General features: G+C 41.1%; 1 protein-coding gene across 2 annotated transcripts in view; it reads right to left on the bottom strand.

The window, feature by feature from the left end:
• Positions 1-17,055, bottom strand: part of MYOF (myoferlin) — a 143,134-nt gene that overhangs the window by 40,926 nt on the left and 85,153 nt on the right. For both annotated transcript variants that reach the window (XM_041744274.1, XM_041744275.1), the window contains exons 23-32: positions 15,258-15,450; positions 13,928-14,083; positions 10,721-10,852; positions 9,285-9,448; positions 6,720-6,834; positions 4,937-5,042; positions 3,598-3,743; positions 2,670-2,843; positions 1,460-1,568; positions 300-377 (exon numbers count right to left, since the gene is read on the bottom strand). In XM_041744274.1, the coding sequence (XP_041600208.1) occupies positions 300-377; positions 1,460-1,568; positions 2,670-2,843; positions 3,598-3,743; positions 4,937-5,042; positions 6,720-6,834; positions 9,285-9,448; positions 10,721-10,852; positions 13,928-14,083; positions 15,258-15,450 (1,373 nt within the window). The remainder of the gene's footprint in view (positions 1-299; positions 378-1,459; positions 1,569-2,669; positions 2,844-3,597; positions 3,744-4,936; positions 5,043-6,719; positions 6,835-9,284; positions 9,449-10,720; positions 10,853-13,927; positions 14,084-15,257; positions 15,451-17,055) is intronic.

Raw genomic sequence — 17,055 nt, 5'->3', positions numbered from 1 at the left:
ATAAGCAGAGAGCAGAAATTGCTTTTATTCTTGGTGCTTTTTTATTACTCATCAATTAATGATTATTAGTATTCAAAGCCCATGTATCTTCTGTGTATCTCCAGCACCCAGCAATAGTGTTCAACATATCCAGTGATTGCTTAATGACTGAGCAGTTTACCTCACACAAATCAAACTCATCTCAATATGGAAAACCTTTTTGTTGTGAGAAATTACTAAAAGCACCCACCTGATGAAAAGTAGAATCAAGCTGGCCTGCTATGTAATAACATGTATGACAGAGATTTTTGTCCCTTTACCTGAAAAACTATCCTTGTCTAGAGCCATGAGGTTTCTGGCTTGATAGATATAGCAGCGCAGATGGTAAATGTAGACTCCTAAAAAGAAGAGGATGGAGGTTACTTACTTATAAGAAACATAACACTGAAAAATGCAAATTTTCTGGCATATTTGGAGATAATACATGTTTGAGATAAATGGGTCATTCAAATCTACTCCACAGTAAAGAACACATAGGTGGTGATGACATGTGCTCCCAAAGAGTTCTGTTTCCTATAAAATAAAACTAACTTTAAAAATACTACAATAAGCTCAGTGCAAGTGTATCACTCAGGAGAACATCAGTCCTGTTGTGAAACACCTGGATTTAGGCCACTGCTTGTCATCACAGACCTTTAAAATGAAACTTGGTTTCCATGAGTTATAGAAATAGGGCTTCCTATACTATTTCAGCCCCAGATCTAGGAAACAGTTACCTGCTAAAAGTTTCTTTGATAGTTCAAAATTAAATAACTTAAAAGTTATTTTGATAGTTCAAAATTTTTATATCCCCATCTTTATATTAATGTATATCTGCTCCCATCCCAACAACACATGTAATCTGAGAGATAGATAGTAGAGCATTGTGATTCATGCACAGATTCTGAGAGTCAGACTACTTAAAATCTTGCCTACAGTGCTTACAAACTGCAAGATTGGAGCAAGTTATTTCATCTTTCTGCACCTCTAAGATGAGGACAATAATAACACCACCTCCTAGGGTGGTTATGAGGATTACATGAGTTAATATATGCATAGTGTCTGGCATGTGCTAAGCCCTAGATAAGTATTTGTTATTATTATTACATAGTAGGTCTGCCTCATTCCAAAATTCCTAAAGATTATCATCAGAACCGACCCTTACTTAACTTCCTGAACCTCTTTTTCTAATTAAAACAATCTTTCGGGGAGCTTCATATAGAATGAGCACATATTGGACAGACCATATCAGAGTCAATGATTTGATGACCTCCCCACCCCAAATATGATTTTTAAAACTGTATCTGAAAAAATCCTCATCAAATGATGAAAATAAAAGTTACATTTGCATAAAGACATTTTAATCATATTTGGTGATTCAGAGAATTGGCCTTAGATAAGTCATTGCAGGGGAATGCACAAATCCATGTTTAAAACTTACTGTCAAAGTTACAGGAAACAATGGGAGTGTTTGCCCCAAATACAGTGGTGGCACTATACTTCTGCTTGTCCACACTCTTCTCGTCTCCGTCCTCGGTCATGTCTGCACCCTAAAAAGGTAGAAAAGTTCATTAGCAATGCCTCAAAACAGAGAGGCAAGAATTACAAAGAAATGGAATGGTGGCTTTTAAAAGAGACTCTTCTCATCCAATCACTCCATTTTTAAAAATGAATAAAGCCCAGAACAACAAGTATCTTGCCCAAGGTCACTTAGCTGGAAAGTGACAGAGTAAGAAGTGGAAGCCAGTCTTTCTGCCTCAAGTCCAGGCTTACCAAACCCTGATGCTGAAAATTTTTAAAAGGGAAAGCATAAAAGATAAATAAAGGGATTAAAAGGGTGGGAGGAGGATGAGAATAAGCAACAGAAGAACACAGCAGGGTCAGTGTGCAAAAATATAAAACCAGGAAATGGCTCCCAATCACCATGTTGGTTTAGAGGGACCAGTGCCATTTTCGTATTCATCCCTCCCATCTTTGTGTTTTCCCCCTCCCTGCCTTCTTTATTGTGCTTCCATTGGAATTATTCTCTAATTCCATGAGCCATCCTCCTGTTTTTCTCCCCCTCACATCTGTATATTTAACTGTCCTGGTCTATGGAACAGTTGTAGTTTCCAAGGTATAATCCAAGGAACCCACACATGGGAATGATAACAGATGTCACCTGCAACGAGGGTTTTATAACAGATATATGTGGGACATGCTGGGTGAAATAACATTAAATAGGCGCGTCTGCGGTTGAACTTCTTAGAACCTTTCCTCTATTCATGGTGTATTCAGGCAACAAGACTTACTGAGCACCCAGGATGTGTAGTTTTTTTCTCAAATTATCTGCAGTTCTGCAGCACTAGAGGAATCTCTGTGGAGTCAGTAGTGTATACAACACTCATCTATTTTCCCTATACCAATATAGATTTTTTAAATATTTTATTTATTTATTTGAGAGAAAGAGCAAGCTCAAGTGAGAGAGAGAGCACCAGCAGGGTGGGGGGGCAGAGGGAGAGGGAGAAGCCGACTCCCCGATGAGCAGGGAGCCTGATGTGAGACTCAATCCCAGGGCCCCAGACTTGAGCCAAAGGCAGACGCTCAACCACTGGGCCACGGAGGCGCCGCCTCAACCAATAGTATCTGAGCTTTGAGGACCTGTTACTTACGAGGGCGCCCTCCAGTTTAAAGATGGCGGCCGCACCGTGCGTTTCCGAAGGAGCCATTTTCCTTCTCCAGCGTCTACGGCGGAAGGTATCTGAGCTACGCTGTTTCCAGTGAAATTTCCAGCCAATTAAAGAAGCATATTCCCAGCCCTCCCGGTCTTCCAATTCTTCCATGGCCTAAAACAGAAGTAAAACTTTTAAGGTGAAGGCTAACATCATCATCATAACAACAATAACAACATCCCTTAATTGATACGGTAGATTATTTGGTCCATCAACAAATATCTACTCTGTTCCAAGCACTGTGCTATGAGCCAGTGATACAGCAAAGAACAAAGCAGACCGGCTGTTGGCCCCTGTGGGGCCGATGGACTGTGGGTATATGGAGAGATACCAGGGCAACTGATACAGAAGGAGACGTTGCCAGGGAGAGTGTGCAGGAGCAGGTGTGAGAAGCAGGCTCCCCGCTGAGCAGGGAGCCCGCCACAGGGCTCGGTCCCAGGACCCTGAGATCATGATCTGAGCCTAAGGCAGATGCTTAACCCACTGAGCCACTCAGGCTCCCCTGAGTCCTTGTGTTTCTTATTCTAAGCACTGAACTATTGCCACTACTTCATTATGCAAAATAATTTCTATTACTACTGGGTAGTGTTTCTTATCATTTAACCTACTTCAGATCACTTAGAAGACACTGTGAAACACAGATTGCTGGACCTCACCCCTGTAATTTTTAAGTCAGTAGGTTTGGAGTGAGGCATTTCTAACAAATTCCCAGGTAATGTGTTGTTGCTGGTTGGGGTAGCAAGTGCATTTTGAGAACCCCTGTGCAGGGAGGGCATTAGGCCCTTGATTGGCAGTTTCTGTAGAAATAGCCAAATAACAGGAATTCTATATGGCCCCCAGCCTAGCTCCCTCCCGTGGCAACTCTTACCCTTGCAGTGCTTGCAGTGCTTTGTGTTAAATCTTTCTTGCGTTTTCGGACTAGCCTTCGTCGTCTATGAGTATGATACATTTTCTCTGCTGCAACCCAGGATTTGGGTTTAGTATCAGGAGGAATGGTAATTCCATACTCCCAGCCTGGAACAGAGTTTGCAAATGGTTATCCCAAAAAGATGCATTTGCCAGACTGCCAGATAAACTTCCAGAAAACATCCAGTCACTGTCTCTGCTCCCCCAACATGCTCTACTGTGGCATTAAATGCCATTGTCGCTCCTTTCAGTTTGCTGCAATTCAACCAAACTGAATACAGCTCTCTTCTCCTGGATTCCTCTTCAAACAGCTTCCTTTGCTGCCCCGGGGTTCTCCTCCCTATTTATCCCTCCAGTCACTCATGGTAATTATGTGCATCTAAGAATAAAGCACAGTGCAAGAGGCCATTGGGGACAGTGTTGAAGGGTGTGGCCTGTGTAGTTACACAGCAGGGTTTAAATCCCAGCATCCCTGCATGCTGGCTATTTACTATGTAAGCTTTTTGCAGGTTAGTAAAAAACCTGCCTATGGCCGGATTTCCCCAGCATAAAGGTAAAGTATACCTCCTTAAAAAGAATTCACCGAAATAATGCATGCAAATGATGAGGACTATGCTTAGCACATAGTTTGTGCTCAATCAATGCTATTATTATAAGGCTTGGTGTGTGTGTCAAGATCAGCAAAGAACTTATAATCAATTTGAACCCTTCTCTATCCATACTTGTTCTTTCTCTTATAAGGGAAAAAAAATCACATTTTCTCTTTTGATATTTCCAAATATTATAGTTCACTTAACTTCAGGTTACTGTTCATAGAAAAGGATAAACACCAGTAACAGAAGCTATGTTAATAATCTACATTATTGTGTGCTAACTAGACTTCCAAAAAACCCAAAACAATCTGTATTATTGCTGAACAGGATGACTATTAAGGCATTTTACACTCCTTCTTCCTGAGTGAGATGTTCCCAGGGAGCCTATGGGGTGCAACTAGAATAGAGAAGAATATCCAAATGCCAGTTCCCTCCCATATTCTCATCCTGGATCCCCAACATCTCAACATGGCCCACTGTGATCTTGTAGTGTTCACTCATGACGCCCCTACCTGCACCTATTCAAGCACTTCTTTGTCCTTCAGATTCTCCTTCTGAATAGTCACAGGTAATATCCAAGACCTGACTGTCACAGACTGACAGAAGTAGGACTGCTCCCCACCACCCCACAACCAAGGAAACTTTACTCTGGAGTTAACCAGGGCCTTGCTACAGACAGCCCATCAGGTAATAGATCTAAAATGTTACCTTTCTCATCCACTGCACGATTTATATCATATACCCATGCGTCATCTTCCCATTCCCATCCTGGAGGGCATGTCAGCTCGCTAGGTGATGCTGCTTTATCACCATTCTTTAAAAAGAAAAAAAGAAGAAGAAGAAGAGAAGTGAGCCAGGGTGTCAGATAAAATGCAAAGGTGAGAGTATGACTCAAACTTAACAATAGCATTCGAATGCTAATTTAGGAATCTCTAATCTCAATTTATTCACAATCGCTACACAAGATTAGTTTTTTAGAATACCTTCTGTTAGGGGTATGTTGGGTTGAACCATGGAAAATTGTTGTAGTAGATCAAAAATGGCCAAATATCAGCAATTTCATATGGTTCAATTTAATATTATGAAATGGCGTGACTCTTTATAAGGAGTTATATTGGAAGGGAACCATCAGAGATGGATAAAGCATGAAAAACACATGTTTTCAAGTACAAGGTAATATCACTGGAGGCTCTAGATGTTAATCATGTAACATTTGAGCAAGGTTTAGGTTCCCTATTGAATAAAGTATTGACTGCATGAAAACTGACAGGAGAAAAAGTTCCTAAGAACATAAAAAGGTGGTCCATAAACATATGGAAAAATGCCAGCCTCATTTTATTTTTTAAATTTATTTTTTTAAGATTATTTATTTATTTATTTATTTGGTGGTGGAGAGGGGCAGAAGGAGAGGGAGAGAGAGAATCTTAAGCAGGCTCTATGCCCAGCACTGAGCCTGACTCGAGGCTCAATCTCATGACCCTGAGATCATGACCTACTATCACAACCTGAGCTGAAACCAAGACTCAGATGCTTTACCGACTGAGCCACCCAGATGCCCCACAGCCTCACTTTAAATTAAGAGTTGGAAAATGGAAAAGACTTCAGGGCACCACTGATTCAAGCTCGGACAAAGCTGGTGTAGTGGAGGTAATGAGTGTTTAGGAAAACAGCCCTCTAATATGCTGTTGCTGGAAATAAAAATTCATACAACCTATTTGAAAGCAGTTTGGCAATATTTATCAAAACTGCATATGCATTGAAATCTGACCAAACTCATCCAGGGAATCTTTCTTGGAGATAAACTTCCACAAGTGGATAAAAATGTATATATAAGGATGGTTACTGCTGCATTGCTTGAAAAAAACCAAAGACTGGAAAAAAAAAAAATGTCCACAAGGAGAGGATATTTAAATATATTATACAGGGTGCACATAATAAGACACTTGTGGGCATTTTTTTTTACAAAGCTCATAGATCTATACATATTGATATAAAAGGATGCCCAAGATATTTTGTTGTATGAAAAACACAAATTATTGAACTGTGTATACAACATAATTCTATTTAGGTGTGTTTTGGCATGGGAGAGAAGTTTTACATTTGAGTGTGAACAGAAACATACTTTCAGTGGTTATCACTGAGGGGTGGAATGTAAATCTGGGAGAAGACTTACTTTTCATTTCCTTTTATGCTCTTGGGACATTTTAGAGACATGTCCATTTTATTTCTTGTGATTTAAAAAAACTAGTTAAGTAATAAATATTTACAATAAAAAATTGCACAACTCAAACTTTACCATATACCAACATCCAGTTAAACAGGCCCAATGTCTTTTCTATAGAAAATATTTAGAGGTGCACTTGTGTGGCTACTCAGAACACAAGACAGAGCAGAAGAGAAGGGGAGGCCACGCCTTGTGGCTGGTGGATTCACAGACCACGGTTCCAAAGAGCTAGGGCTGGAGGTTCCGTGTGGGGAGCAGCCCCCTCACCGCATCGGTATAGGTGTCCTCAGCTGGCTTCCAGTCGCCCCCGGGGTAGCGGCTCTCGTTCTGGTACACTTCGTCCGTGAACTCCGTGTGCCCCGCGTCTGCCTCGGTCAGCAAGCTGTGGGCGAGGCTTGAGTTACCAAAGGAGCAATGGTAGCCAGCAACCCCAGAGGCCCAAGGGCCGGGAAACATCTACACCGGCTCCCTCCTTACTCTAGCCCTGGGGTTCTCCACCAAACTCCTCTTCCTGCTAATAACTTCTGACATTCTTTTGGAAAAGGGGCCTGCAGGAACAATGAGACCAGAATCACAGAGGACTCCTCAAGTTAGCAGGGCTGCTCCTTCTCAGTCATCAGGGTGGGGACTGGGAAAACAGTCTTGTGGGCAGCTCCTTATACAGACCTCATGTTCCATATTTTTGTTTCAGTTCAGGGCCGGTCAGCAAAACTCCTGGCTAACAGTTCAAAAGAATAGGATATTGTCCACCCTTATTCCCCCTATTTAAAAAAAAAAAAAATGGCATGGAAATAGTCTCCTGAGGCCAAGTATGGAAATTTTTACTCATGGCTTGTATGGTCTACGTAACACAAACTGAAGGGAGGAGTTTAAATTTTCTGGATAGTTTCCTAGGTTGACGGCCAAACCAAGTCATTTAAGACTCCAGACTTCATTTAGGTACTTAAGAAACCCATACAACTCTCTGCCATGCCAATTTTCCTCTTGGATTTGGTACTATTTTGACAGCCCATAAAGGAAAGTATAGAGGCTCCAACTTTGACTTAAGTCTCCTGCCAGGTACCCACTCAAGTGAGGTGTCTTTTTCTTTTACCGTCCCTACATCTTTTCCCTGCCCAATCCTCCCCTAGAATCAAGCACTGGAAAGAAATCAGAATAGAGGGCAGCTCTGGTGGCGCAGGGGTTTAGTGCCACCTGCAGCCCAGGGCGTGATCCTGGAGACCCTGGATCGAGTCCCACGTCAGGCTCTCTGCATGGTGCCTGCTTCTCCCTCTGCCTGTGTCTCTGCCTCTCTCTCCCTCTGTGTCTCTATGAATAAATAAATAAAACCTAAAAAAAAAAGAAAGAAATCAGAATAGAAGTAGCCCCAACTATTTGTATAAATTAAGCTCATCCCATCATTCTCTGGGTTCCAGAGAAGGAGAACAGAAGACCTGGCTGCTGCCTCTGGGGTCCTGTAGATCCTTGACATGGTTTGACCTTCAGCTTTTCCAATGCCTCCACCTTTCCCTGTCCTCATTACCCTTTCTTCCTTCTGTCCAATTCAAATCCCATTTCCCTTTTCCCCACCAGCAACCCCAACTCTATCCAAAGCAAGCTGTCATGGGTTACAAGCAATCATGTGCAATCATTGGGTCTTACCAGACCAGAACAGACCAGACCCAGCGCACTCATTCCCCTCCTTCTCTAATGCCTGTGATCACAGGAAACAAATGTGGAAAGAGAGGAAAAACTCTAGTTTAAGGCCTTGAATTCCAACTTTACCAAGCTTGTTTCCTCCAAACTCAAGTTTGCTGCCAAGAGGCGGAGAAGAGGGAGCTCTGACTCTGATGCTGTTGGCAACATTCAGAAACCCTAACTCCAGGGGACACATCCTTGCCTCCCCTTTACTGTTCCTTTATTTTTAATAACAAGCTTTTGAGACACACTGTTCATACCACACAATTCACCCATTTAAAGTGTACTCTCAACTGTTTCTTACAGACATTCCAGCCTAATAGTTAAGTCTGGACTGGTACCACCTACAACCTATGTGTCTTTGGACAAGTTACTTAATCTCTGTAGGTCTTACTTTCCTCACCTGTACAGTGGAGATCATGCTATTATTTTTTGGGAGGTAATTCTCTATGAGTTCTTATGTTTCCACAGCATCAAGGATACCTATATGAGGAATAATCTTGGAAGATAGAGATAGTCTCTCTCTCTCTCTCTTTCTCTCTCTTGAGCAAAGGGCCAGCATGCTTGCTACTCATTAAAAAGATTTGGATTCCCTAAGCTTAAGTTCCTCTCCTATTACACAACCACTTCATGTTTAAGTGTCATCTGACCATCTTCTTGTCTCCCTGTGGGAATTGGAGCTCAGATAACTAAAGCAAATGTTAATACTGGCACTTCTATTGCTGTTGGCAGTGAAGTCCCTTGTCTCTGACCCAGGAGTCCTGTGTCTCTTGTCTCTTGCCAGCATCCATGAAGTATGGCAGGTGACCTTGTTAGCTTCCAAGTAAGCTAAACATCTCAGATCCTTCATAATTTTTGACACTAGCTACCTTATAGGGATATAGGCCAGATTCAATAAAGTAATTAACACCCTGGTGCTTAGCTTATTGCTTGATACATTCACTCATAAGTTCTCAATGAATGTTAGTACCAGGTGCTTTTTATTTCTTTGTTTTATTATGCGGCACCAATGACCTATTTTAAATTTCTATGGAGTTTGCTCAGTGGGTATTGCATAAGTATTACCAAGAATAATGATAGAGAAGATTTATTTAGCAATATCTAGGGAAAGGTTTCATTGTCACCCTTTTTTCTCAGAAAAATGGAAGGGCTTACCTTCTTTCAGGATCAACTATCCATTCTCCTTCCCATTCCCAGCCTTTCGGAGGCAAAAAGAATTCCCTCTTGAGTTTTATTTTTCCTGTGACATCAGAAAATTTATGACGACCCACTAATCCAGAAGTGCCCCATTTTCCAAACATAAGAGCTTGATTTTCATACTGTTAAAAACAATTAGAGAAAACACATCAAAGAGCAAGAAATAAAGCCCACTCATAAATTTTTAAGCCCATTTAAGCTAAACCATGATAGAAAGTGAAAAACTTAAGGTATGGACCTAACTTGGGCTGCTACTGATTATGCAACCTTGGGTACCTCACTCTTGTTTTTAAGACTCAGTATTCCCATTTATTAATTGGGGATAATACCACCAGTTCTCATAGAATTGTTCAAATGTGCAATCAAAAGTGCTTTGTAAACAGTGGTATAGCACACTAGTTGCTTCCATTATTATATTGAATGGCTCCAAAAGGTTCTCTGAACCTAATTTTTTAAATACACATAAAGTCCTAATTTTATGAATGTATAGGCTTCTAAGAGCTTATTTGTAAAGTCTACTGCCTAAAACTTGGGGCGCATTTCCCCACAGAATCAACATTATAACTGAGGGAACCTTTTGCAGGCAGTCTACAAAGAATCTGTCTGACATTATGAAGGTCCTTTAAAGGTCCAATCTTTATGGTGCCTAAAAGTTCTGTGCCTTCATCCCTTCGAATGTAGTGGGGATGAAGACCAAAACCTTTCTAGAAGTAGCTTTAGTGGCAAAAACAGACTCCTGTTTATAGGGCATTTCTGTCTAAGTTAGAAGTTATAAATCTACAATGGTTTGCTCTTCACAATGTCAACCACTAAAAGGCTTGAGATTTGCCAGTGAGTGTCCCTGTTTGGGTGCAAGCTGAAATTTCCATTTTTCTGCTGATGAGCCACTGAAAAGATGATTTGCACCTGACAGGGGGGTTTGAGGCTGAATAAGGAAGGAAGAAGTTTGAGTAGAGGCTTGATGGGGAAATTGGTTTAAGCAGCCACAACATTACCTGTCTCAGATATAGTTTCTGAGCCTTGAAAGGAGATAAACTCCAGGAAGCAGCTAAAGAAGCTATTATCACAAGGGGCTTTGAGACCTGGGGGTGTGTGCACAGCTCCTTTGGTTTCTAAGTGACAAGGACACAGAATGGAGAAGCAGGGTGTTCCCACTACTTCTACTTGGTAGCCAGCATGCCTATGGTAAAATCTAGGCACGGAGATGGGCAAGACTGTTAGCACATGTGAAGTACCTCAGAGACCACCAGAAACTTTGTGGGGGATGAGAGTGGTAGGGGATTCTGCAGAGAACTGAGGTCTAATATTAGCACATGGATGAATGTTTTCTCTAAGGATGACAAGTAACAGGACTCCCCCCAAAGAGGAAACGATAGTGATGTCATTGAATGTACCATTTCAGCAAAGACGGTGAATGTTCCTTCTGCGAAGCTATTGAATTTCTTCTCAACAGCACTTAAGCCCAGCCAGATGTTGACTCGCAGCTCTGCGGGCACCTTTGGTCCGTGGGTTTTTTCCTGCGGATACTGTGAGGGGCACAATAACATGCTCTGTGATGTTGGGTGCAGTATAGGCTATGACATTAAGTTCAAGCCAAAAGCAGATCTAATCATTGCTCTCCCCAGTCTAATTTTACATTTGCTTAGTTAAAATACTTCCAAATGACCCTGCAGAGATTACAATAACAACAAAGTGGTGGTTCTCAAAGTGTGATCCATAGACCCCCCTCCTTGTGTCCTTGAGACTTTCCAGGAGGTTCATGGAGTTAAACTCTTTTCCTAATAATACCAAGATGTTTCTTGTCTTTTTTGCTGTATTGATACGTGCACTGCTGGTACAAAAGCATGGTGGGTAAGAGTGCAGGCACTGCAGCAGGAATCAGGGCAGTAACACCAAACTGAACCCATGGGAATGATTTTCTTCATCACTCTCAGTGGAGAAAACAAATACTGACTGGTTTTACCTATGAATTCCCTCAATAATATAAATTGATTTATATATATATAAATTTACCTATGAATTCTCTCAATAAAACAGTAAAAATTAACTAATCTTAACCAAATCATGATCCCTGAGTACATCTTTGTTTGTTTGTTTTTGTTTTTGTTTTTTTTAATAGGCTCCATTCACGACTCTGAGATCATGTTGCCTGCTCTACTGACTGAGCCAGCCAGGTGCCCTTGTGAGTACATCTTTTTATTATTTTGTGTAATGAAATGGAAAGTACACACAAATCACTTCTGCTGCATATTTATGTATATCTTGAGAAAAAGCTCTTGTGCAATTGTTTGAAATGTGAACCGAAGTAGCTTTTCTTTTTTAATGGAAATCTTTTTTACTTGAAATAGCGATTTACAGACAAATATGGTTATTCAGACTTGGGTATGGGGCAGACATTACCTTGAACATAAACAAAGTAAGCCTGTCTCTTCAAGGACAACAACTGACTATATTCTGTTATCAATGATTAAATTCAGGCTTTCAAGTAAAAATAAAGAATTTTGGAAAACTTCTGTCATGGTAAGCTTGATAGCATCCTGATCCATAAAGACTTTTCTGATGAGTGATATTAATAAATGTGTTTTTTTCAGCAATGCAAGATGAAATGTGTCAACACTAGGAAGACCTGTATAACCCAATGAAGTGATATTTTTTCAATAATCAATGCTAAATGTTACAAAATCATGCACGGATAAAAGAATCATTCAAATACAAAATAAACCAATAGATTTTAATGTAGCCGAAAATGAAAATTTCACTGATATGGTTTCAAATTCCATACTACAAATCACCTTTTAGAAGCCATTACTTGAGTTTGGTATTATATAACAAAGATGTGTATCCACAATTATCTGAAAAGGATATTAAAATACTTCTCCCTTTTCCAATTACACATCTATGTGAGGCCCGATTCTCTTCATACACTTCAACCAAAAAAATTTTATTGCATCAGATTAAATGTAGAAGCAGATATGAGAATTCAGTTATATTTCTGTGAAGCCAGGTAGTAAAGGGGTTTATAAAAATGTAAAACAGTATCAGTCTTCTTTCTAATTTTGAGAATAGTTATAATTTATTAAAAATTTACCTATGTAATTTATGTTGACATGAATGGGTTTAATTATTGTTATTTTAAGTGAATTAATATATTTTTAAATTTCTCATTTTAATTTCTGTTACAGTAAATATTGATAGATATCACCCACCTAAACAAAAGCTCTTTGGGGTCTTCAATAATATTTTTGAGTGTAAAGGGTGGGGATGTCCCAAGACGAGCAAAAAAAATCCCAATGAATTAAATTGTCTCTCTAAACTGGATAATGAGTGTTGACAAAATCAATAAATACATATAACATTGTCTTGAAAGCATTTTGCTGTTTATCCACCAAGTTCTAAAAACTAACACAGAGAATACCATTTCCTCTCTCACCAACTGTGAAATTTTATTTATTAATCGGTTTGCCTGCACCAACTGCTGACAGACACAATTATAATTGTGGTTCTATCTTAAGTAACATTTGTTCCACCAAGAGATACTTGAAGGAAGATAATCACTTTGGTTCTATTTTCACCCTCCTGATTAAAGAACAACGAGTACATTTATTAAAAGTTAGCAGATATGTCCTTGTTTTCAAAGAACATTCTCCCCTGACTGCTTTTTCTCGTCTTGATTTTTATTCCTCTTCCTCAAATCCAAAGACTTCAGCTGGGGTTGGCCAGGGACACAGATGTCAAACCAATACAGCTGGGACTATTTTGATTTCTTGGTTTTCAGCCCCAGGCCCTCCTTTGGTTCTCCCTAAGCACACACAGAGCAGTTTTTGATGCAGGGTCCTGGGATGGGCTTACAGGGGTCTACGAAGCTCCTGAATCATGTGTTAAATACTGGATGCGTGGCAGACATGCGTTCTTCTGGGAGAGAGGGCCAGTAGCTTCCATCAGGTTGTTAAAGGAGCCTGTGACTAAAAATGTTCAGAACCACTGCACTAAAGCAGCAAATTCTCCAAAGTTTTCAATCTGAGGTTAGGGCAGGGATTCCATGGACTATCTATATTATGTTCTCTTTTTTTTTTTTTTCTACTTCCTGAACACTTTTTTTTTTTAATTTTTTTTTATTTATTTATGATAGTCACAGAGAGAGAGACACAGGCGGAGGGAGAAGCAGGCTCCATGCACCGGGAGCCTGATGTGGGATTCAATCCCGGGTCTCCAGGATCGCGCCCTGGGCCAAAGGCAGGCGCCAAACCGCTGCGCCACCCAGGGATCCCGTACTTCCTGAACACTTATCAGAAGGGAAGGGAAGGAGGCATTGCTTAGCACAAGACATTAGAAGTAAGAGGAAAAATCATGCCAGAAAGCACAGCATTCCCAATGTCACATTAGTATTAGTGTCAAAGAGATCTCTACGGAAGTGTCCTTGACTGAATGCCAGCAGACCCCGGACTCTCTAGGAATTACCAGCCTAGGGGAAGGTGCTAGAATGGGTCGGAATTGATCATGATCATATTAGTTATTCAGTGATTGGCAGATAAAGCAGCCCCTTTCTTGGGAATGCGGGTTTTGCGTTAAGTGTTTCATGTTGCATAGGGATGAAACCTTACCTTCAGCAAGATGGTTTGGGTTTTCCCGCAGTATTTCCCAGATGCAGTCTCACCACTGCTGGAGTATAGAACCTGATGGGCAGGGATGCGTGCATAGGCCAGTCTTTTCTCCCCCCGGATCATCCAGATGATAATGTCAGGCATACTGTTCTGTGGCTGGCCATATGAGAAGATGGAAAAGGAAGAAAAGCTGGAGTTAGTCTACACTTAGAGGGACTGGAGACTCTGCAGGCTGGCTCCTCAGGGCTCTCCTTAGCAATTCAGAGATCTGTCTGAATTCCTGAGTTGCACATCTTCTGGGACCATGCTGAAGCCTGCAGGGCCGGGAGGCAGACCACAGCTGGCCAGAAGGAATAAGGTGAAGCAGAGGGGGAACTTCACCTGCCCCAAACCTGACCTACACAGCTCTGAGAGGTATTTTAGGAAATATCCCCTCTTATCTCACCCATCCTTTGAAGAAAGCCCTCAACAGCAGTCAAGCATTACAGGTTTCATACCTGTCATAGGACACAGACAAAGCATCTCCAGCTCATAATCCAATGTTTGCCAAATCTGAGATATTAATTTCGTTTTTCTAAAACCTCTTTTCTTCTGATTATAAAGGTGATATTAGTTCACCATAGGAAACTTTGAAAGTACCAAAGCATAGGAAGCAGAAAATAAAAATTACTTATAATCCCATGTTTTTGCAAATGTATTTCTATCCACAGATATATTATGATCCCCCTTCTCCCAAATTTCTGAAGCTCAAGAGGATGGACGGGTCTCCTACTCTCTTGGTTTTCCTGTCCCTGGAGGTTAACGGCAGCCAACATTCATCCAGCACCACTGTGTGCCCTGCACCGTGCTAAGCTCTTTATATTCATCATCTTCAATCTTCACTATACAATGCTGTGAAAGGAGTACCACAATTATCTCCATTTTACTTATGGGGAAACTGAGGCTTACAGAGGCTACCCAAGTTTACATATGGTAGATCCAGGATTCATACCCAGGTCTTCCCAATCCCAAGCAAAAGTTGCACTTCAATAGTCTGTGCTACTTTATCCCTCTACCTGAGGTATTTGATTGTATCATGATAATGATTTGTCTACTTTGAAGACTTTCCAGGACCACCAACTCAAAATTCTTCTCCAGTCCTCACTTCAGTGATGCTCAGCCCATTACCCATTAGCATCCCAGCCCAGTAACTCCCTGGCTTCACCATCTGTCAGATCTGCTCACTATCCAGATAATAAACTAGATTCTCCAACCACCTTCTCTCTCTGTGGTGCCATTCTACAGAATCCCTCTGCCATATCGAGTGACTTTGAGTAGTTGAAAGTCCTACCTCTTCAGTCAGTTGCAGTAATTTTTCAAGCCAGTCCTCAATTTCTGCCAGTGTGGATTTCACCTCTGTGGCCTCAGACCTCATCCTCACAGCTGCCTCGTGAATCTGGGAGAGAGATCGGGACCGCAACTTTCGGATCTGAGTGTCAAGAATTGTGACATTAGCTTTTCCTTCCGTGACAGGCAATGTGTACCTAAAAAAAAAAAAAAAAAAAAGGAAAGAAAAGAAACAGATAATCTGCAGAATCACTTTCTGGGCTTCAGAACCGTCAAATTCATTTATGTTTGATTTCCATCTTGCAAGCCACACCGGTTTCCTGACTCCATAAGCATGACCAGGTTTAAGCTGAAGTTGAGTGTATGTGGCAATTGGCAGAGCAGACTTGCCAGATAGACTGCTAACTCTCACGAGGAATGTGACGGGGGTGGGGAGTGGGGGGGGGGGTGGAGAATTAAAATTCCAAAGCAATTTCTTGGGTTTGACTACAGGCCCAGAGAGAAGATGGATATGGCTGCAGCATTTGGGAGGAGCAGGCCTTCCCTTCTTTTGCTTCTTGCAACCAGGGTACAGACCCGCAAAACGAAGGAAGGGAAGGCAGATTACAGAGCACTTAGCAGAAGGTTTTTAAGGACCATGCACCCCTAGGCAGTCCATGGAGGGGGGTGGGGGGCTCAGGAGGCCTGCAAACCCCTGGAACTTATTTAAAAAGTCTATGTCTGTGTTGCCAGGCAGTTGACGTTATGATAAAGACCCCATGCTTTGAAGCCAACCATCTAGGTACAAATCCTGATTCCACTATTTATTGATCTTGAGCAGTTACTTAATCTCTTATTTTCCTATCTTCAAATGTGGGGAAATAGCATCTATCTTTTGAGGTGTTGTGAGAAATAAATGAATTAATATATGGAGAGCATTTAGAACAATGCCTACGGCAGAGTAAAGTCTGAATGACGTTGTGATCATCATCAAATTTTGTCTTCCTCATTGTCATAGTCTCATTATATATAATGAGCATTCAAAGGCATTCAAAGGGGCCCATTAGCTCCCAAAAGGTTTAGAACCACTGGTGTAGGCAAAGCTCCCGTTAAAATGAGAAGTCTAGAACAGCCAAGTTGGCACCAGAATTAATTTGCCTTCCTCTGCAGGGTCTTCCTCTCACCATGGCAGCTGATAGGGCCACAGGGTGAGGGTGTCACTGATTCCAGGAAGTCCCACTCACATTGTTTCTACCTAGAAACTCCATTGGTGTGAATGTCCCCTCACTTCTAAATGAAGGAAATCCTAGTATGACTTCTATTAAACACAAATTTCCTGTTACATCAAGTTAAAAAAGATAACATTTGATTCTTCAAAACCAGTTCACATCAATTTGGTTCTTCAAAAACTGTGTAAATAGATATATCTGTGTTTCTCTCAGCAAACCCCAAAATTCACAGAATTTTCTACACGAAGTTCTTGCCAAATATTTCTGTTTGGTTATATTAGTAATTGTGGCAAAGCAGGGGCAAAGGTTAAGTCCCTGGAATGATTCTTTGAGGCAAAAAATGCACATGGAAGCTGCTAGCTCAAAGACACACGAGACCTTTGATAAATAGATGTTGACTATGTGAAGCATGTAGTAGGAAAAGTATGGATAAACCCAACTCTGGGCATCAGATGCATCATTTCCGTGGGCCTCTGTTTTCTCATCCATAGAATGAGGAGACTGGGATAGATGACTCTTAAAACCCAGTAAATCTGGATCTGAATTGAAACGAGCCTAGCATTGCTCTGATCTCAGCTGCATTTCAATGACCTC

Source organism: Vulpes lagopus, chromosome 2 (assembly GCF_018345385.1).
Source record: "Vulpes lagopus strain Blue_001 chromosome 2, ASM1834538v1, whole genome shotgun sequence".
Taxonomy (NCBI): domain Eukaryota; kingdom Metazoa; phylum Chordata; class Mammalia; order Carnivora; family Canidae; genus Vulpes; species Vulpes lagopus.
This window is presented reverse-complemented; position numbering and strand designations above follow the sequence as displayed.